This window comes from Onychostruthus taczanowskii, unplaced genomic scaffold, assembly GCF_017590055.1.
Source record: "Onychostruthus taczanowskii isolate IOZ18803 unplaced genomic scaffold, ASM1759005v1 scaffold28, whole genome shotgun sequence".
NCBI lineage: Eukaryota > Metazoa > Chordata > Aves > Passeriformes > Passeridae > Onychostruthus > Onychostruthus taczanowskii.
This window is the reverse complement of record NW_024500128.1, coordinates 2,868,018-2,890,104: the sequence shown is the minus strand read 5'-3', so window position 1 is coordinate 2,890,104 and position 22,087 is coordinate 2,868,018. Positions and strand designations below refer to the sequence as shown.

Sequence of the window (22,087 nt, the reverse complement as noted above, 5' to 3'; positions counted from 1 at the left end):
CACTTGCCAGTGTCTACATGTGTTTTATACTGAGCAGAGTTACTGACTGTTCTCCATGTCTACTGAATACATAAGAAGTAACCAACTCTTTTTTTTATGTTGTATTGTTTCCTTTCTAGCATTATAATGCAGGATTTCTTTGTGTGATAGTGATTTTGTATACCACCCTCATACCATCAAATTTACTGGATGCTGTGTTTCCAGATTGTTTGTACTTCTTTCTCGAAGTACAAAAGAACTTATGTGTGAATATGCAAGTAACATTTGTCAGGCTTCTTACTCTCAAATACACCTTAGAAAAAGTGTGTGGATGCAAGCATTTCTCTTACGACCTCTTTAACTGCAAAACAAGGTAGATTTATCCATCTTATTTGAAAACACAAGGATACAAATACTTAAAATAGTAATATGCTGCATACTTTAAAAGAGCAGCTGCTCCCATTCTACTTTTAGTTTATCTTTGGCAGTGTTCCAGTTGATGTTTTCTGCTGAAAAGTTACTCTGATCAGGCTGATTTGGTCTTTTGTGTTGCTGCAGGTTTTAGTTGTGCTTACTTCTTTCTACAACTGTTTAATATTGACTGAAAGGTTCATCCAGTCTTCTGTGCAAGTCCAACATGTTTCTTTATGTGCAATTCTGTGACACTCTGCACTGTGTTGTCTGGAAGCTCTTAGCAGGTTTGGTGTTTGTTTTGTCCCACAAAGTAGATATTCCAGAATAAGTGACGGCATGATTTTGTAAAAATCTTAGCAATCCAGGAGTTTGTTTTTTGTTGGATGTTTATGTTTTCTCTGCTGTGCACTGAAATGCAAACATAAGCAGTCTGATGTTTGCAAAGCAAGGTGAACACAGTAAGGCATCACTAAGAGGTTGAAATTGGTGCTAATAGAATGAGTGGCCACCCATCAACCTGTCCCTGGGGATAGTTCCCAAGTCTGCCGGAGAGGGAAAGTGTGAGTTTGGTAGATGGATGTGGGAGAAGATGGGATTTTTTGGCTAACTGGAGGTTCACTTGCAAAAGATGGCAGAGCTTGAAGAAAGTGATACATTCAAGAGAGAATGAGACAGAATTCACCTCTGATATAAGTCCTGATACTTAAGCAGGTTTAGTTATTTCAGATTTTCTCTGTCACCTTGGGATTTTCTAGTAGCTGTACTGCAACTTTCTGTTCATTCTCTGTTTCTTGTAATTGTGATTTTTTTCCCAGGATTTTGGTTTTGTTTTAAGCAATGTGTTACTTTCAGTATTGTAGTCAGGGTTGTGAAACTAGATGGTGGGAGCTTGTAAGAATTTGGCTCCCTGCCCTCCTAAGGATGCAGTTGCAAAAGTCAGCTAGAGGTGTGTGCTTGCTTGGTTTTGGTGCTCAGTTCTTTAGTGCTGTACTTCTGTATGTAGGAAATGGGGTGAGAGGTGGTCCTTCAGTTGATTTAGGGTGTGTCACAGCCTGAGTTCTCTACTACGGGAGAAGGAAGGACTTTGCAGTGATGTGGTGACAGTGACAACGCTAATATAAAGGTGATAGTTGTTATCTGGGACAAAAATAAGGGATGCTGTGAAATCAACACCTTCCTAAGAGCTGGAATTTTACCTAGAACCATATGTTATCTGTTGTGCTCCCCTTGTAAAGAGAGTTAGAAAGTAGTTGATTGAGTTTCATAGGTTTTTGGAAGATACTTCATGTGATGTTACCTCATCTGATAACTGCTTCCACTTTTTGGTCCAAATGTCTGTGAATTATCTACAAAACCCAGTAAAGCAAGTCGTGTAGAGAGCAAGTTATTTCTGACCCATTGCTGATTGTTAAAGCCATGTGAAATTTTCTTTAAGTTATTGGAGTTGTTCCCTGAGAAGATAGTAAAAACAAACATAGGCTATAATTGTTGTTAGCCTGCTAACAACAGGCAGGGGTACAATAGAGTCTTTGTTCTTTCCCAGTACTTAATTGTAAACTGGGTCATGAAACTATTGTCTTCTGATTTGAGGAAAGGTAGGAAAATAGGAACTTTTTAAAAGGACCTTCAACTGGCTTGTGGACAGTGTAGATTGTTTGCTTATTTCTATTTTTCAAATACAGTTAGAATAAAGTAAATATTTTGTCTGTAGTCAAAATAATTGTCCTTTGGGGTTACTAAAAGAAGTTGGAAATGGTCATTTCCTTCACACAAAACTTACACTATGCATCTTTTGGGGAAGATGGCTAAATCCAGGAGCTGGATTGCAATGGAACATTGTGAAGGAATGAGAAATTGGATTTCACTTGTACTTAAAGAATATTTCAGCAAGTGTTGTGAGCCCAAGGCTCTTTTTCTGCTGTTATGCTAGTCTCTGGCATACAGCTGACTGTGGTCACTGGAAAACCTTATTTTCCACAAACACACCTTTTACCTTAGTTGTTCCTTAGATCTTATTTAAGTGTGATGTCCTCTGTTCTTTGGGTTCTTCAGTTCTGCACACGGAGTAAGCTACAGCAGTCAGGTATCCCAGACTTGCTGTGTCAGGAGGATGTTTGTAGTTGTTTAACCATTACCTTCACATCCCTTCTGACACAGGACAAGCCACAACAAAATGTATTGTTAAAATACTTACTATATTGCTAGAACACAGATTATTTACTAGGTTTAAGGGCAGGTGCATGGTGTTAAAAGCATATTCAACTGAATACTCTAGGTGGGTAACCCGAAAGATTTTTCACAGCTGTCTGTCTTCAAGCATGGTTTTAAGTAAAAATAGTATTATTATTAAATTATCATTATTATTCACTCAGGCTCTCCCCAGTATTTTATTTGGATTGAAATATTTCTTCCAAGAATTCCTGGGATACATACCTTCTTAACACTGTTAACTTTAACAATAGTTCTAGGACCTGTTTGTGGTTGTCCCTGCTCCCTGTCACTCCCAATTGCATGTGCTCATGACTCTAGGGAATAAGCTAGAAGAGTTCTGTCCAGAAAGCAGGGAGAACTTGTTAATGACTGTCTCAGTGCTTAACTAGCCATGAACATAAAAGTTAACTTGCTGTAATGCAAACATCCCCTTCTGTCACAGCAGGACTCAGTCTGAAGCATATAAGGAGGTTAGAGGCTTTTTCACATCAAACTGTGTTGTCAATTATGCCTTATAGAAGCATATACATGAGAATAATGCATGGGTCCTAAGTCTAGTCAAAACCTAGTAATCAGCAGCAGTAGGGTGATAAAGATTGAGAGAAAATTTACCCTGGGTCAGTTTTGGAAGAAACTTGTAACAGAAAAGTAATGGGTGGTGGGTTGGGGTGTTGGGAAGACTGAGATACTAATTTTGGTTTTAGTCATGTTGAGGTGTAGCCTGCTGTCCTGGGTTAGGGCAAATTTGGGACAAAACCTCTAAGGTGGTTCCTGTAGAAAGCAGATTCAAGCGGCCTCTCTCCCAACTGGCTCGGGAAAATATTTCCTTGGAGAAAAATGGAAAAAAACCTGTTTATTTAACAGGCAAAGCATTCACCAGGATAAAAAAATGAACAATAGTAAACAACAAAACCTCTTGTTGCTCTGAAGAGGTGATAAATTCAGAGAGTCCTCTTTGTGGGCTGTAGCTCAGCTCACTCAGTCTGTTATCAGTCCCTGTGGTGCTGGAATGTCCTGGGCCTTGTGGGACACAGGTGTGAGTGAGTTCCTGGTGTTTTGCTGGGTTCTTCAGTCCAGAGCAGATTTGAACAGTTCCAAGAAAAAGAAAAAACACAGTCCAGGGAACTTTACTGCCTCAGCTAGCCAAAAACTAACTAAAAGCAAAGGAGAGTTCTCTCTTGCTGTCTGTTCTGCAGACAGCACAGTCCAGGAGCAGGAATGTGAAGGAGTGAATGCGGTTTCTGAAAACAAGATCTGCGCTTCTTGTCTCCCCACCTTCGTTCTCAGAACCAGTCTTAAAGGTGCAAAACTTATTTCTGGGCTAAACAGACAAATGGGTATACAATTCAGCATCATAAAGTCAGCCCAGGACAACTGCGTGAAGGAGGCTACACAGTGGCTGAAAGGTCACTGATAAAGCTTTCGACAAGTAAATTAATGCTTTCAGCTAGTTTTTTCCAAAAGACATGTCTGGCTCTGCTGTGCTTAGTGAGCTGTTGTTTGTAAAAATGTGGATTGGGGGAGGAGGAATAAAATCAAGAAGAGAAGAGCAATGTTTAAACTGAAGTGTAAGATTGACACAAAGAAGAAATAGATATGACTAAAATTGAAAATTGGAAGAAGCAGAACTGTGCTTTGTCTCAGGAAGTGGTTTCTAGCACATGTTCAGCTGCTGCCCTGAGTTCCTTATGGCTTTTACTAGCTGTCCTCTTTGACTTGCTTCCTATAAGCTGCCCATAAGAAATACATCATTTTCTTGATAAGGAAAGTGCAGTACTTGTATCAAGTGCTAATGCTTCAGGTTAGTTGCTTGATCTACATCTGGATAATAATTAACAGTAAAGATGAAAATTGTCAGGCATCAGTTATTGAAAGTGCAGCATCAAGTTGCTTGTCATCCTTGACTGACTCGGTTTATTGTGGACTCCCAAGGTTAGAAGTACAAAAGCAAGAGGCAACAAACTAAAACATGTGGGAGCAGGCCCAGGTGGGAATGCTAGTGGAAGGTGCAGTGACCTTTTATACAGGCCTGCATCATTACTCTTCACAGCATCAGAGAAAAAGTTGTGCCTTTGTGCTGAGAGTGGATGTAGATTAGGTATTTTTGCTGAGTGTTGTCCTGTTGGACAATCTGCCTGTAGGTGTACTCCTTAACAGCTACTATGCATAAGGACCCCTGTCAGTGGTTTTTTTGTCTCTCACTTGTGCGTTAATTATTCAGCAGATCAAAATCAATCAGGCTTTTCTGTGGATTGTAAAAGTTGTCCAGCTAATCTTGTCCTTTAACTGGAAGATTTCTGTCTTTGGCAATGACATAAATTAAGGTATTAAGCACTTTTGTCATAGGCTGTGATGCAGTTGCATCACAATCCAGACTGTCTTAATTATTCTTTACCCCATGTTGCCTGAGGTGGTGACCTCAAAGCTAAACAAGGTTGTGTTTAGCTGGGATGAGAGCAGTCAAATTCAGTGCTACAGGAAGTATTAGTGATTCAGTAGGTGAGGCAACACCCCTGAGTTAATATTTTCCCAGGGCTCCAGACTGGTAAAAGATGCTGCATCTTGTATGACAAGATGTAAAACCAAGATCCTTGGTTAAAGTTTCAGTACAATTCCCAGTAAAAATGAGCATGTTAATTCAGGATTCCTGCTCAAGTTCAAATTTTAATGGCTCTGTCCTCTACACATTTGTAATTTCTGTTTTAGTAGAGTCATATGAACCTCTTGCTCCTGCCCTAAACTGTTCTTAAGTTGTTGAGAAAGATTGTGTTCCAGAGGTGCTGACAATGTTTGCAATTGTCAACAGAATGACTTCCAGAAACAATGGTCCATTTTGAGATCTTTTGAAATCAAGGGAATCTTATTTATGTAAGAAATGTCAGGTCAAGACTGAAAAGCCTCCAGGATTTCCTTTTTCTTTATATGTGCAGAATAGCTTTTTGGCTTGAGTATATATATTTGCGACATGGTTGAGTATGCTCACACTTACACTTTTTTATTTTCCGTAGGATTCAAGTGCCCTGTATGTTCAAAATTTGTATCTTCTGATGAAATGGATTTACATCTTGTGATGTGTTTGACAAAACCAAGGATAACCTACAATGGTAAGAAAGAAGTAAGCTGATAATTATTTATTCATTTTAAACATTGGTGTGATAATAGTCCTTTACTTAATAAGATATTCTGGTAACTAGTTTGGTAGTCATAAATTGGGGCTTTTTTTGCTTGTAGTTTGTTTTCTAACTAGTTCCTAAGAACTTGGTCTTAATATATCTTTATGTACTGCATGCCAATATAATTTGCCCTGTGTTCTGCAAACATAAAATTATTCTTATTTGAATGTGTATAGTCATTTTTTTGACCACTAGTCAGTGTGTGTTTATTGTCCAGTTGAGATATGTGTAGCTTACACATCCTTTCATCTAATGCCATCAAGTAGTGAGGTGGGTCGATTGAATCTCCTGGGGACTTTATTAAGGACTGTTACTTGACATGCTGTGCATTTGCACATTATTCAAGAAAATTGCATTTTCTGGGAGGAACTAAAGAACTTCTCCTTTTTCATTTGATTCCATATGTGGTACTTCATAAAGACTGATTATGTTTTTGTTATTTTAATCAAACTGGCTAATATTAAATGAATCACCTGTAGTAGCACTCATTTTTTTCCCCTACTACTAAGCTCTCCTTCTAGGCAAGCTTTAATGCAAGGCAAACAGGACTTTTGCCACTGAGATCAAACCTTTCTATCACTGTGGCTTAGGCTGACAGTTCTATGGCGAGCACACAAAAAGGGTTGAGGAAACAAGGAATTAGAAAGTCTTACTGAAATTTTAGTGCCTGCTTTGGCAGAAAATCTTACAGTGCATCTTCAGTGAGGTTATTGTTCACCAGTCATCAATGTCAGAATAGAATGCAGTTAGAAATTGTAGAGAGGAGAGGGAGCTGGACTTTTTTTGCATGTGAACAGCAAGAAGCTGAAAGATGGTGCTCACAAGTTACATCAGGGAAAAATCTGATTCAGTGTTAAGTAGAAATGTGACATAATGGGGGGAGTGGGGGGGTCAAACACTTGAAGAGGTTGTGCAGCCTCCATCCTTGAGCAATTTAGTCTAACTTGGTCATGCTTTGAGTGAGGGGCTGGACCAGAAGACCACCAGAGGTCCCTTCCAACATAGGTTATTTACTACATAAATAACCTGCAATGTCGTGGGCCCTTTGGCCCTCCAGGTACCATCCTGTTAGGGTATTCTACACTGGACCATTTTATTGAAACAAATCTTGGGGAATTGCTGGGCCCATCTTATTTTTTGGGTAGCATAATGCTATCCAATACTACTGGTCCTTAATTGCAAAAATAATTTGAAATCATATGCTTAGAGTTGTGAAATCCATTTGAAAGCACAGTACTTAGGAAAAGTAAATATTTCTTTTTTCTTCCTGGTGTTACCACGCATATATTTGAGAAGGTTGACTTCAGCTAACAAAGAGGGCTTTTTTTCTCTTTATTTTTCCTTCTTAAATTCAGGTCTGAGCATTTTCCAAGATAAGGTGTGTACTGAGGGATGTTGGACATTGGAGAGAGGAGAAGCACGCTAGTCACCCCAGTCTGGGCAGGAAAATGCACTTGGGATCAGTTAGGGTGGAGCAGGGGAGGCAGACTGGCAGAGAACAAGCTCTGGCACTAATCCATCTGATGGGGTGTGCACAAATTTGACTGACTGAAATCCTTTTCCCCTGCTGCTTCCTACATGTCCATATGAGTGCACTCGGCTGACCAACTTTTGTTTGAAGATATGGCAATTACATACTGTAACCTCTCGGTATCATTTATGATGTTTGAATCAAGTGGTGCCGTATTCAGACTCCTTTTTCCTTCTTGCATTGTTTCAGCTTACACACTGCTGGTTGGAGTTCCTTTGGGCCATCTTGTTACCTTTGCAGAGTTTAAGTCAACAAAAGAGCAGAAGTAAAACCTGTGAGTGGCAGCTGAAGCCACTCTGGATAATCTGCAGCATGACAAAAGCGCTTGTGGGCAATACAATATGAGTTAACAGCAGCATGTCACCTCTTGGCTTAGGAGTGTGTCTGCTGTACAGTGAGCCTCAGAAACTGATTCTAGGAAATGGTTATGCAAGTGTGAAATAAGGAAACTATCAAATTAGGCAGGCTGGTTTGAGAGAGATACTTAGAAGTATGGTCTCATTTTCATAAACAGTTCAGAGAAGTGTGCATTGATCCTTGTGGCTCCAGTTGGTTAGCTCCTGGAGTCATGGACTAAGTCTGAAATTATAGCCTGTAGCTGGCTATTTAAATTACTGCAGCATGAAGAAGTTGAGGATATGGCTTCTGAGTTGTGCAGGGCTCAGTTGTTACCTTGTGTTATAATTGTGGTCCCTTTAATGAGGCTAATGAAAAAAATTAACTAACAGATTGGTAACTTAATGCTGCCATGATTTCAGGCTCAGACCTGCATATGAATGTCTATATGCATGCATTTTTTTTCTTGTCTGTTTTGCTATTTGTCATCATGAGATCAGTGATGAATCGGCCTTTTTGCCACAGGCCAAGGGCATCTCAAGTTTTGTTTGAGAGAAGAAAGGATGCTGCTGTCAACTTTTGATACCTGCTTCCTAAATGGAAGACATCTCTTTATGCATTACTTTCTCATGACATATCTACTAGAATAGAGCCAACCAGGCATCATTTGCTTGTTGGTCACTGATATTTCCCAGTCCTATTATCACTAGAAGGGAAAATATATTTTTTATTTTCTTCCTTTTTTTCTCTTCACCTTATTTTCTCTCTGAGTTTTGTGTTGCAAGTAGTTGAAGGGAGCCTTAGACTTTGCAGGTGCAGAAATATTTAGAGATTGAGCAGTTGGATTGAACTGTGCTTATGTCTAGTTCTGTTCTAAATGTCTTTCCTCATGGTATTGTAAATGTATTAGTTGTTCTTTCTAAGAAACACCAGGGAGAAAATTGTATATATTTTGTCATTCTGAGAAGACAAACCTTTCTTTTTGAATATGAGTCTGAGGCATACAGTCTCCCCCAGAAAAATGTTACAAGACTGCTTAGCTGTGATTTGAAGTTTAAATAAATTAATGAGTCCTCCCAGCCAATCTCTAATTGCTTTCTGAGCTACCTTTGTGCATTGCATTTGGCAGTTGAAAGGGTCAGTGAACTGCAAACTCGGGCAGCTGTCTGATTTACATGTGTTTTCTGAAAGAGTGGTCACAAAATTGTCTCAGGTCTATGCTGGAAGTTGTGCTGATTTTCATATAAATATATCAGTACATTTTGTTAGCCTTATTCTTTCAAAATCATGTGACTTGCCTGCAACAGAGATCTCATTGCTGACTGAATTAGGCATTTTAAAAGAGCTCTTTCTTTTTTTCTGTGGAACTTTGTTCCACATTCCTTCAACTACTTGTGGTGTTCACACATGAACCAATATCTAGGCATTTTTATACAAAAGCTGGTTAAATGAACGGTATTGTGCAGAAAACATCACGGTGTTTGCTGATGTTTTCTTTAAAAACCTTTCCTAGCAATTAGCAAATGCTGTTACTTGCTGAGTTGTTGAGGCAGCAGAGTAGGTCCCATGCACAGGTTAACCACAGGTTGCCAAAAGCCAGTTTTTGAAGAAAGTGGATTACTTGCTAGTTGATAGGGTCTTTTTATTTATTTTTTTTTTAAAGACTGCTAAGTGTGTAGCCAGATCAATTCCTTTGAGCTTCTCCATAGTGTTAAATGAGGCCTCTTGCACCATCCTGTTCAAATTTGTCATAGTGACAAGCAGGGAACCCACTTAGGATCTGCTCTGTGAAAGGTGTTGCTTAAATTGTAGCCCTGTGTTTTGGTCAGGTACAGGCATTTATGTAAATTTCCTCAGTGCTTTGGAAGCAACTTACCTTAAACTCCTTGCTGATGATTACAGGTGCCTTGTAAAGTTTAGATTTTGAATACAATTATTGCTTATTTTGTGTTTTTGCATTATTGACACAGCTTTTTTCACTGGAAGATATTTTATAAAAAATTGAGGAGACACAAGAGAGACTCGTGACTTTAGATGCTTTGCAACAAACATACCAAATATCCTCTGATGAAACCCTGCAGTTGGTTCTGAAATAATTCTGGTTTTCATTTTTAAATTCTTTTGTTTGTTTCTCGGCACACTTTGTAAGACTCCATTAGTTTTATTATCATTAGAGGGCCCCTCAGAGGGCAGGGAGAGCAGCCTGGCACCCGGCCAGCTGGGGCAGCCAGTGACCCTGGAGGGCTGGGGAGAGCCAGTCAGCTCACTAGACTGGTTGGCTGGCCTGGCGAGCCGGCCTGTCCTCTTTCAAAAGTTTTGATTGAATTAGCACATTCCTGTGGAATATTTTGGGTTTCATCAAGTCAGCACTTTCTGTCGGAATGGTGTTCTACTGGAAACTTTCTGAGCCGATCTCCTCAAAGCCGCTCGCTCGGGGTGGTTCTGCTTTGACATCAGTGCTGCTCTTGCTCAGACTACTCTGCATTTAATTCACATGTGGCAGCGGGTCTGACTGTTGGCCAGCATATTTACTCAGGTTCATTTTAAGGGGAAAAAGCTTTCACTGGTGTAATTCAGAGAGGAGCAGTGTTGAGACATCCAGTGCATGAACTGCTGAAGGTTTTTTCCTTACTTGAAGTAAGGACTTTGTAATTTTTCTGTTTAAGTTACAATAAGGGAATTTTTTAGACCTATTATATTAAAAACAGCAGGAGATCGGACATCACAGATAGCAGGGATTACAAATATGATTTTATATTGAGAGTTTATTAAATTTCTTTGAAATGGAGAATTACTATGTGGAAAACTGTTACAAACAGAATATTAAAAATTAAGGTATGTGTACCAGAAGGAAAAACAGGAGTGGAACTCAATGTGCTCTTCCTCTCTGGCAATGTACTTTGCTTTCTGGGGTGTTTGCATCACCAGGCACAAATAGTGGAATGTTCCCATGCCGTCTAACCAAATTCACAGAATCACAGGATATTCTGAGTTGGAAGACACACACAAGGATCATTGAGTCCAGCTCCTAAGTGCATGAATCACACAGGGATAGAACACACAACCTTGGTGTTATTAGCACCATGCTCTAACCAGCTGAGCTGATCTCCAACTGACATGGGCCGCAACAGTGCAATTGATTCAGATGAGCAAGGATGCAAAGCAGGGTTTTGTTGTGATTCAAACACACTGATTTTTGTGCTAAATTACTTTGAGGTGTTGTGTCAAGTTTTGTCTTGAGAGGAAAGCATTTCTTGCTGGGACTGCTATGTATGCTGAGGCCTGCAGGTGAGCAGAATCTTGAGCTGGAATCTGTGTAAGCAATAATCCTTCTAGAGGAGTTGTCAGCATTGAAATGATGGCCATAACATGCATTTTGATCAAGAGCAGAGACTTTAATACTGGCATGAGTCACCTAAAGGATTAAATAAAAATATTTTGGAAACATTCTTTGTGAATGGGGCTGACCTAATTTTAGGTCTATTAAATTATTAAATTAGTTACAAACTTTGTTGATTGCTGCCTGTTTCAGCGTCTTTGGGGCAAGATACTTGTGCCAGAACTTGCTGAGTTCATATTGCTCAGTAGAAGGAAAGAAAAACAGTGTACCTTAACCTAATGTTTGAAGCACCAAAATGCATGATTCTGGTCGTCCTGCCCACTGCGGTGACTTGATTTGCTTGGTCACTTCTGTGCACCAAGGGAGAGTATTCAGCAGGGGTTTTGACAAAACTTCAGGAATGAAAAGGATTATTAACTTCAAATTAATTTCTCTGCCAGAGTTCCTGAGATCATACCTTGAAAGACCTTGCAAAAGGGCATCTTGCCAGTCTGCCTGGAAAAGCTTAAGCCTTCCTCCTTGTCCTCATCCTTTAATAGGACTAGACTTTTACCAGAGCGGTACAAAATAATGGTAAGGCAGATCAGTTATTTCATTCCATTTTGTCCAAGGCGTAAAATTCTCCATGGGATTTCTTGATTCTGTAATTTTAAAGTTTAACAAGATTCCTGGCTAAAGGTTTCTCGTTTCTTACTCTGCCCCAGGTGGTTCTGTGCTCTGTCCTCAGGGATGCTGGGGAGGCAGAAGAGCATACTTTAAAAAGTAGTTTAACAGAACCTGTAAAAAGACACTTACCCCTTGCTTGCAGTTAAAATAGTGGTATTTACTCTTCCTTTTGATCTTGTGTTCTCGTGAACATCCTCCAGAGTATGTAGGAGGTTCATTCAGTTTCCCCAATGCTTTAAAAGTGTTTTCTTCAGTAGTTCTTGAAAATATAAAGAACTGTTTAACGTGAAGATTTTTTTTAATGTGGTGACAGTAGAACATTATTATAGTAAATAAAATGTTCATCTCAGACATTTGCACAAATATTCTTCTGAGAATTAATATAATGCTGGCCCAGACTTCTCATAACTTGTCTTGCAAATCAATGTTAAATTTGAGGAGGGAAGAGAAATTGTGTATTAAATAATGTTTGATTAAAATATATTGACTGGTTTGTACTTTCTCCCTTTAAGAATTGTTGATAATGTTTGAACAAGAGCAGACTTTTACTGATGTTCACCAGTCTATGCCAAAGATAGCTACTTGTCCAAACCAGACTGCCAAGAGGAACAGCAGCAAACTTAATTTCTTCCTCCCTTTGTTCAATAAAGCTGTATTTCCTTCCCACTGTCCCAAACCTCTCCTTCAACAGTTTTTGGTACCTCACAAAAGAGCATCACTGCAAAAGCAGCCTGTTACATTTCGAGTTTGTTGGGAAGGGAGGTTGTTCATCTTGAAGAGTAACGCTGATAAATGTCACTAAATAAGACCACACTCTAGTTCAACTTGTGCAACCTGTGCCTGCCTCTAAAGGGGGGAGGTGGGACCTGCTTCAGTGACCCCATTCCAGCCTCAGTCACTGGATGAACTGGGTCAGTCTCTTACAGTGTGGAGTTGCAGCACTTTTAGAAGCTGCAGTCTCTTATCTTTCTTCCACACCCACAAACTGTCAACCCTTTGCCATGGAGCCAGAAAAGTAAACTGTGTGTTTGTATTGGTGTGGCTGTGAAGAAAGCTCATCAAATGGGAACACAGTGTAACTGACAGGGAAGTACTTTGAATGTCTGGAGCAGCAATTCCCAGAACTGCACACTGCCCCATTTATCTCTGCAAGATATACTCATGGAGATGTAGTGGTGGTGGTTGAAGTATCAATATTGCTTATTGTTTTACTTTTCATGCAAGAGAAATGTGGGATATAGATTTGTAAAGAAGCTATGACAGCTCACTTTCATGGTTCAGGTTGGAGATTCTCAATCGATGATGCTGGATTTTCTTTCTACTGTAATGAACTGAAGTGGACATGCTTGGATCCGGCTGAGAAGGACACACTGCAGAGATCACACTTATTAATATCTTAAATTTTTCTCTGGTTTGTTGTGCATATGACTTACTCTTTTAACATACCTTTGGGGAGAAGTATTTTCTGCATACTTTCCCTTCAGCCAGGCCTAAATCTGCTAGACTGAACTTCCTGTGACAAAGCCATGGCAAAATAGCTTCAATGTCACCTCATACTTAATTCAGTTCTTGAGAGCAGGACAACATTTTTTTCTCAGTACACTGGAATTGCCTTTATTTAAATGCATACCTGTGCCATGGGAATATTTTATATGCGGCAGTGGATAAATACAGTAAAGCTTTTGACAGCTATAGAACAAGCCCTCTTGTTTCTGGAAGAAACAGAGAAAATGGGATCATTCATGTGCTGAATAGCTCAAGTGATTTCTTTTGCTTATATGCCACTCCTTAACCTCAGATACCTCTGTTGCCTCGCTGTTGCACTGACAGCGCTGCTGAAATCAAATGACAATTCTTGTCCTAGAAAACGACGGACACACCTGTGAAGCAGTGCCGCAAGGAACATCTGCGGGTGCCGCGGGGCGGGGACCCGAGGGCTGCGCTGCTGCGTGTGGCTGTGCCTCTCTTACATAATGGCAGCGCGGGGCTGCCTGCAGCGGAGCCCGGGACAGCTCTGCCCGCTGCTGCTGCCGTGCTGTGACTCCGCATCATGTGATGCGGCCAGACGGGAGCTACCTTCCATGCCTTGCACTTAATCAGTCTTTAGCTCGGAGAGGTCATTCAGAGGATGTCATAAATCGCGTCTGCAACTGCTGCAGTCTTGTGACTGCTGGGAACTTAGCTCCAGGGGAAATAATGTTCCTAGTTTTGCTAGTTTTCTGTGGTAATTCCGCAGTCTTAAAAGCTGGTACCTCTAAAACCTTAAGATTTTACTCATTTGCTAGCAACCGTCTGCCCTTTTTTTTTTTTTTTTTTTCCTTAGTTGCCCTGTGCAGACAAGACCTGGAAAATATCCCTTTTCGAATCATAGAAAATGGATTTCATTTGCTGGATTTTGGAATAATACTACTTGAAATCATTAGGTCTTAAAAAATAAATACCAGAGTACATCTCGCTGAGATTGAGTGATCTGTCTAGGAATTTCATGGTATTTCTTTCCTTGAATTTCTTACTGTTTTGATCTAATACAGATGATTTGCATATCAGGACTTTTTCCCTTTTTTTTCCCTAAAGAAGCATAAAAGAATAAGAGCAACTCCTTCTGGCTCAGAAACTGCTCCAAGGGCAGATCAATTTGAAACTACTGCCTGAAATGTCATTTGTCATTTATTTTTTTTCTTCAGATTAAAATCTTGCTTTAAAACCTGCTGCCCTTTGATTACTTAAATAGTCCTTTGCTTCTGAGCTGCAGACTCAGCCCTTCAATGCACAAAAGAAGTCAGTCCAGCTTTTGTAGGGGATTCCAGTGATAAAACAAGCCAAACTCTTCAGAAACAAGCTGGGTGAAAACACTGCTAGTGTCATAGAATATTCTCACTTCTGAACTGGGGATTCTTATCACTGCTTACACAGGGGAAAGATTACCAGTTTCTAGTATTTTTAATGTAATCCAGTGATTGTAGAACAGGATGTAAAACACCTACTGACATAGGTACAAAATACTAGACTTGCCTATTCTGTCCTCCCTGGGGAACCTCTTTGCTCCCCAAAGTTTGTGTAACTTTGTCTCACGTGGCTACAGATTTGCTCAGCTTCAGAAATAACCCCAAGTTCTAACACAAAGCTCAACATGAGAAACTTCACTGCTGTTTAGTGCTGAATTATATTAACACTCATGAAACCTGGTTAAAACTTCCTCATAAAAACCTCAACTTCCATTTTAACCCTGCACTACCAGCTATCTGTAATTTGAAGCCTTATCAGATTTCCATAATTTTGACCATGTTCCTCATGCTCTCCTTCCTTGTGTGAAGTTTAATTAGGTACTATTCATGTGTATTGTTAGGTATTTGATAGCCCCTGTGTAGCTAAGCAAGAGTGTAGTATTCACTGTTAATTTTTAGCTCATAAATAATGTTTATTTGTTTGGAATTAAGAGGTAGAGGAAGGAATTGTTTGATTAACACTTACCTTTTTTCTTCTCCCAGTTCCAAGTAAGTCTATTTTAATATATGGCTTTATTAGCTGAAATGATGTCATAATGGTGTTTAGTAGTTTTGGTAGCCTCTAAATTGAAAAAAAACAAGGAGAAAAATAAAACTTTAAGTGGCTGTAGAAATATACTGCCAGATTATGGGCATGTAACTTGGAACAAATACTGGAGAAGTGTCTTTGGGGACATTTGGTTTTTTTAAACACATCTTCCACGTTAATCTTTTTGTATTATTGTTTGTGAATGATCATGACTGCTGAGTACTGTTGGAATTTTACTTGTCTTTTTATTTCATTTACTCATTTTAAAATTTAAAGGAAGATTTATTGATGGTTTCTTTTTTTTTCTTTTTTTTTTTTTTTTTTTGGGTTTTTTTCCATCCTCTTGCAATTCAATACCTACATACTCAGTATCTCACTGGGATAGTAATAACCTGTAGGTACCTGTTAGCACCAGAAATATTGTATCTCTATGCTTGCTGCAATAAATTATAATACTGGATAATGGGTTAGTGTAGAGTAGAAAAACTGAGATAACTTTGAAAACTCTGACTCAATATCTGATGTTATCAGAACGTTTGCATTCAGACATGTTTTGCATTCCATCTGTATCACAAGGATAATTGCATTTAAAATAGGAATAGCTTGTAAAAAGCAGTCTGTCTGCTGCAAACAGAAAAGACAGACAAGTAAAAATTATGCAGTGATTTATATCCTTATCCTGTGTATGCATATTAACACCAGACATTGTGTTCATCTGGAGAAGGCTGATCCGGAGCCTGCTGGGAAAAGTACCTTCTAGGCCTAGCACCTGGCACTGGGGCTAATAAGCCAGACTTCATGCACACTGGCTTTTGGCACCAGTGCTTTCATTGTGTGTTGCTTGTTAATGCATCCGATCTTCCCTAAGAATAGTGTCTTAGTCACACACACCTGCTTCTTCTCCCCCCCTCCTGTTTTACCTTAGGCTCATAGTTTCATCTTTCATGCCATCTCCCTGTGCACTCATTTTGCATCAGATCAAACCAAACTCCTCTGCTTGCAATGAGTCAGTTACTTGGCCAATGTTAAAAGACTGGAAAAAAGATTTGGCAAAACTCTCATTGTGCTTCGGGCACCTATAGGAAGCCTGGAATAGGAACCTGAAAAAGGACAAAGTGAACAAAACATGGGATCAAATCCTTCATCCGACTTCAAAACAAGTCACCATTAAAGTAACCCATATTGCCCAGACTAATAGGATAACTTCATCTGAGCTGCTTCATTTCATTCCCTCTCTCTGCCTCCGTTGTTCAGGGACACTTACTGCCCTACCCTTTCCTTCTGTGAAGTGTTCTAATGTGCTTGTTTTGTCCACCTCCTGTCATGTGAGAGTTCTCTCACACATTTCATTAGGTCAGTGTGTCCCCATCACACTCCTAGTACCTTGCAGACCATGAAGAATGAAACATCTTATTTGAAAATCTTTGCAAAGCAATTTCTCTGGCTTCTGGCTGTAGTTTCAGTGATGGTGAATGGTTGAAGACTCGCCATTTGGAAAACTCTTCTCTGCAATCTTTTAGATCTTCTGTTGCATTGGGAATAAAATAAATTTAGTCACTTAAAAAAGCTGACAAAGCAAAAGGCATTTCCTAAACTCAGTGGGGATCTTTTTGAACGGCCACATCAACATCCTGCACTTGTGAGATCTTATCCAACTTAGATCTTTCCTTCAGCTTGATCAGACAGTCATCTTCTGTTGTTTCCTCTGCCACATCCGTGCTCTGCCTTACCTGCTAAGTTTTTAGAACATTGTTGGTGATAGCATCCAGTCTCGATTTGCAAATGTTGCTCATTTTAACAGACTTACTGCATCTGAGTGAAATCTTCCTTCTGACTGTAAAGTTATGGGAAGAGACCTGTTTCTACACAGTATTTCGAAGGAATTCTTCACTCTTCCCCTGACCACAGTGGTAGCTTTTCTTCATGAAATCATTAACTCAGATACCCAAGTGATTTACTACCAGAAGAAGCTTTTATAGATAAATATTCTTGGGGTTATATGCCTTGGTGGGGTTGGGGTTTTTTTTGTTGTTTTGGTTAGTTGGTTGAGCGGTTGGGGGATTTTTTTTTTGTGTATTTGGGTTTACGTATGTTTGGTTTTGAGTTTTGATGTTTTTTTACCTTTGGTAAAGAACTTAGCTGCTATGCAAGGCAAGCTGGAATTCTCTCTCATTTTTCTTGAGTGTACCCTGTATGGTAACCCTGTCTGTTGCTTAAACAGAAACTGTATGGTTCACTCACCTTTGAACTGGATTTCTGGACTGCAGTCCCAAGTTTTCAATAGACCTAAGGTGATTTTTCATCTGTCATAGCAGTTTCTTAGTACTGGTATGGATTGGTGGATATGCATAAGCAGCACTTAAATATTTTGCTTTGTTTTACTCCTGAACAAACAAAAATGATAAAAGATCTGCATGTGTGGATCTCAGACTTCAATTCTTTCCTGCCTGCTTCTTTCAAGTTACTTTCATCCCAGCTCTATTCTATTTCCAGCTCTCCGTAAAAAAGGAACCTCTCTAAATGCAGCAGCCTCCGTCAGCAATACAATCTGGTTGCCTCTGGCCATTTAATCAACCACTCCTCCTTTTGTAGCATACTTGTGGTGTAAGATCCTTTTTGATGGTAAACTCAGTCTTGAGAAGTGTAAATCATTCTTCCCTGATGGAGCCAAGGAGGATGTATTCCCCAAGTGATCCTTTTTTTACACTGTTTCCTAAGGTATCTTGTTTTGTTGCAGTTTTGTTCCTTGTGGGTTTGCCCCTTTACATGCTGCTTTTAACTCCCGACATTCAAGATTAACACTCGATAACCTGAGAGGTCATGTAATACTGGTGAAAACCCAAGAAAACAGCCTGAAGGCAGCTTCCTTATTCCATGTGCTGCAAGGAGCAGCTTTGTTTCAGCCAGCATGTGCTAGGGTACACCGTTCGTGGTGGGATTTCACAAGGGGCACAAGTTTGCTATGGCTGCATTCAAGACTTTTTCATCCAATCACCTTCTGAGAAGGCAATATTTAGAAGTATTGTCTCCCAGAAGCAATGTTTCTGACAGGAGCGGGTAAGCCTCGGGACAAAATACATCATGCCAAGGAAGACTCTTCAAAAACAAGATCCCCCTTGGGTCATTCAAAAAACAAATCTATGTCAGTTTGCTTGAAGTGGGGACTCAGTACAAGATGGGTAAGGCTGGCAAAAAGTCTTTTTACATTATATTCTGGAGGACAAGACTTTATTTGTGGTTCATTTATGAACATGTGCAGCTCTTTGGCCCATACCTAGACTAAAATTTCATGGTACTTACAAATATGGTGAATGGAACTTATCTTTAGTAGTCAGTGCAACAGAAGAATTTAGCTATCTTGAGATTATTTAATGTCCAAAGGCATCTTAAACTGCAAGCAGACTGATTAAACAGTGGACAGACATTGGAAAAACTTAAACATAAATTTTACAGTCACAATCAGATAATTGTTTTGAGAGCAAATCTTGAATTACTGTGGAAAGGCATAGTCACTAGCAATAAATCTCATGATGGGAGGACGAGACATTTCATGGCCAGTTGGGCTAATAGGATTTATCTAGTATGAATACCTATTTCACCCCAACACTTTCTGTCAACAGTGTAAATATGGACTGAGAAGCTGGTACACTGATAACAATAGCACAGGAATGGCTGTGGATGTGGATGCTTGGAAGTGAGGAGTTTTATTTCTCTGACTACTTGGCCTTTTTTGCAAAGTGTAGCTCTTCACTGGGAGCCCTGAGGTGCAAACTTGACTTTGTCTGCGGGCAAGATACCTTAATTGCACATTGTATCAAGCCTGTGTTATTTATACTTGGGATTTAATTTCTGGGTTTTTTTCAGAACCATAACTTGTATTGGCACCCTGTGTCATGTAGCTCCAGCTAGGTCTCCCCTGTGGTCACTGAAGCTAAATCTCTCTACAAAAGAGCTCAGTTTTTTTTCAGTGTGCAAATCCTTCTGCCTTCTCTATTAATTAGCTACCTGGATACAATTCTATTTAGGTAAACTATCACTATGCAACACAGACTTTTTTGCTCCTGCTCACTTAAATGTATTTCTATCACTACTGTTTCAGTTTTTATCTTTATCTCACCAGAAGTATTTTTTCTCTACCATCGACCTGATGGTTATCTGTCTGAACAGGAAGCATCTAGCTATTTCTCAGAATTTACTAAGCTCAGAATGTCCCACAAAAATTTAAATCCAGTTCTTCAAATGTGGGTTAGCTAAGAAACAATGAAACTTCTGCAGCCATCTCCTTCTATCTCAGCCTGGTGTTGCTACACAAGTATTGCCACTTAGGCCTAATTCTGCAAATCGTTTTCTTGTGTGACTTTCCCTTTGTGTTTTGCATGCTCCCTCCCCTTTACTTTTGTGTTTTAAGAAGAGGGAGCACCAAAGACAGTAGGCAATGTGTGTGCAGGAAGTCCTTCCTGATGGATATCTGTTTGTACATAACTATCTCAGTCCTGGACCAACACTGAGCAATGTGAGAGGGTTGGGGAAAGCAAGGATAACACCTGGACTTTGAGTAGGAAATTGTAATGGGCTGCCATGTTGCAAGGGCTGAAGAGTGAGGTGCTGAAAAATATCACCACACTCCCCAAGCCAGCAATTCATCAAGCACTTTGTCAGTATTTGATGAAGTGTCACATTTGTTGTAGCTTGCTAGCTTGCTTTGGAGAGGTTTAGTTTTTGTATATTGTGGCTGGGAGAATATTTGTGGCTTGCTTAAGTTCTCGGTATTACCTCATGAGTCATGTTTGGGATGATTGTATGCACAAAAAGTACCACCTGTGCTTGTTTGATTAGCACAAGGGTATTGGGTTTTTTCAGCAGCACAGAAGGGAATTTGGATTTAAGTAGTTCAGGGGAATTTGGATTTAAGTTATTTACATGCTCAACTATGTGGTGTTGTGAATCCTGAAAACTGCTTAGCTGTAGTACAAGTTAAAATATTGTATGTTAAATATCTTCCCTTTTAAATTCAATCCAGAGGAGATGGCTTATACTAGAGCAAAAAGAAATCTTTCTAGTTAGGAACCCACTGCTTCTTCACTACGCTGCTGAGGGTAGTGAAGTTCCACTTCTGGCTGTGACGGCACAATCTTCATAGGAGAACTAAGCTAATGGCTTCAGCTCTGCCTTGCTCAGTCTGCTGACTGACCCTGTAGCTGTGAAAGCTGAGTGGCAAAATAAACATCTGCAGTGAAAACTGAATGATGTTCCTCCTGTTGGGAGCTCTGAGCACTTAAGAATCACCTTTCCTTCAAAGTGTCTTTCTGCCTCAACATTTGAGCAGCAGTAGATGGCTGACCTGGTCATCCAAGAATGATCCCTAGAGAATCAAGAGTATTCCTCTTGTGGCAGCCAGAATACTGAAGACCAGCTGTAATGTCAAAGAACTGCTGGCTCTCCTAGTGCTTAGGATGGACTGGGAAAGACAGGTTTTGCTTGCAGTCAATACCAGTTTGCAAAGCTCAGTCACTGAGCTACATGGGAGACCCACTTCCTGTGCATGATGGTTTTCTTTCCATTCTAGTGTCTACTTCTCCCAAGGACATTAACCCCATATAAAAAGGCTGTCCATATTATTTGTATCAGATAGTTAAAAATATTTCTCTCTTCCTCCTTCCTCCAGTGCCTGCTGTGCAGCAGAAAATGAAATGAGATGATGGAGGGCAGGAGGAGTGGTAGAAAATCCAGGTCTAGAAAGAACACATTTTAGGGAAAATGAGTTTGAAGAGGAGGAAAGCATAGTAAGAAACAGCCAGAAAGAAACAGAGAGGGAGAAAACCAGATGTGACAGAAGCCATAAAGATTTAGTAAATGAAGTCAGTAACATTTAATAAGTGTGTAATCACATACATGCATGCTTACTGGCTGCTGAATAGTAAGGTACCTGTGGAAACGTGTAGGTCCTTCTTGACTCTTTGTGGTATCAGCAAAGGTGATAACAGTAAAAATGTAAATTCTGCAATATGGATGAATTCATGCTCTGCATGTGAACAAATATATTGGTTTCTAGATGTATAGAGCTCTGCATACTCCATAGAAACAAGCAGAGACAGTCTCTAGTACTTTACTAAGACAATTTTAGTCATCAGCTTCAAAACAGATACATGGTAATATGTACTATTTAATAAAGTTTCATCAGTATTTTTTAATGGCTGTTGTTTTACCAGTTTTAGTGCCAATACTGTTCAAAAGGTGTGTTTCAATTAAGTTTCATCTGTGTTCCCAAAAGAGTTGACCTTTGTGGTGTCCTTCACTAGTAAGCTAGCTGTGATGGCAGCTTCCATGGACATTTAAGGTTTTAAATTTTAGAAAAAATACAGACATTTTGAAATATTGTCAATCTGAATTGGGTCAAGGTGTTTCTAACTTAGTGTTCTGTTTCCAGTGAATACCCAGAGTAGTAAAATAATGCAGCTATAAATTGATAGCTCCCAAAATATATTGACATCTCCATGATTTGTGGCTTCAAGTTTCTTCAGCCTAGGGATATATCTGCCTGTGTTTTAAAAGGCAAAGCAAAATGCATCAGAACAGATTTTAATTACCTTATCCAGAAGGTATGCATGCATACGCTTTTGCAGTCCTCAGTTTAAAGACAATTTAATCACAGATATTGCCTATAATCCTAATCATGGCTGAGTTAGTGACTTTCATAATTATTAGATGTCTTTTCAAAAGTTCTAAGAAAAGTTTTTAATTGGTAAAGTATTATGCCAGAATGCCTGTTTTTTAATCCTCTACTACTTATTTTGCTACAAATACAGAAATGTGTAGAATTTATTTTCCAGTAAAGATAAAAGCAGAAGTTTAGGAGGAAAAATTACTGACAACCCAAAGTTAAAACAGTAGTAGCCAGGGATA

General features: G+C 39.5%; 1 protein-coding gene across 1 annotated transcript in view; it reads left to right on the top strand.

Annotated features, from left to right (window-relative positions):
- ZNRF2 (zinc and ring finger 2) overlaps positions 1 to 22,087 on the top strand; it is a 58,555-nt gene that overhangs the window by 25,205 nt on the left and 11,263 nt on the right. Inside the window, exon 3 of the mRNA XM_041407835.1 lies at positions 5,613 to 5,708. Within this exon, the coding sequence (XP_041263769.1) occupies positions 5,613 to 5,708 (96 nt within the window). The remainder of the gene's footprint in view (positions 1 to 5,612; positions 5,709 to 22,087) is intronic.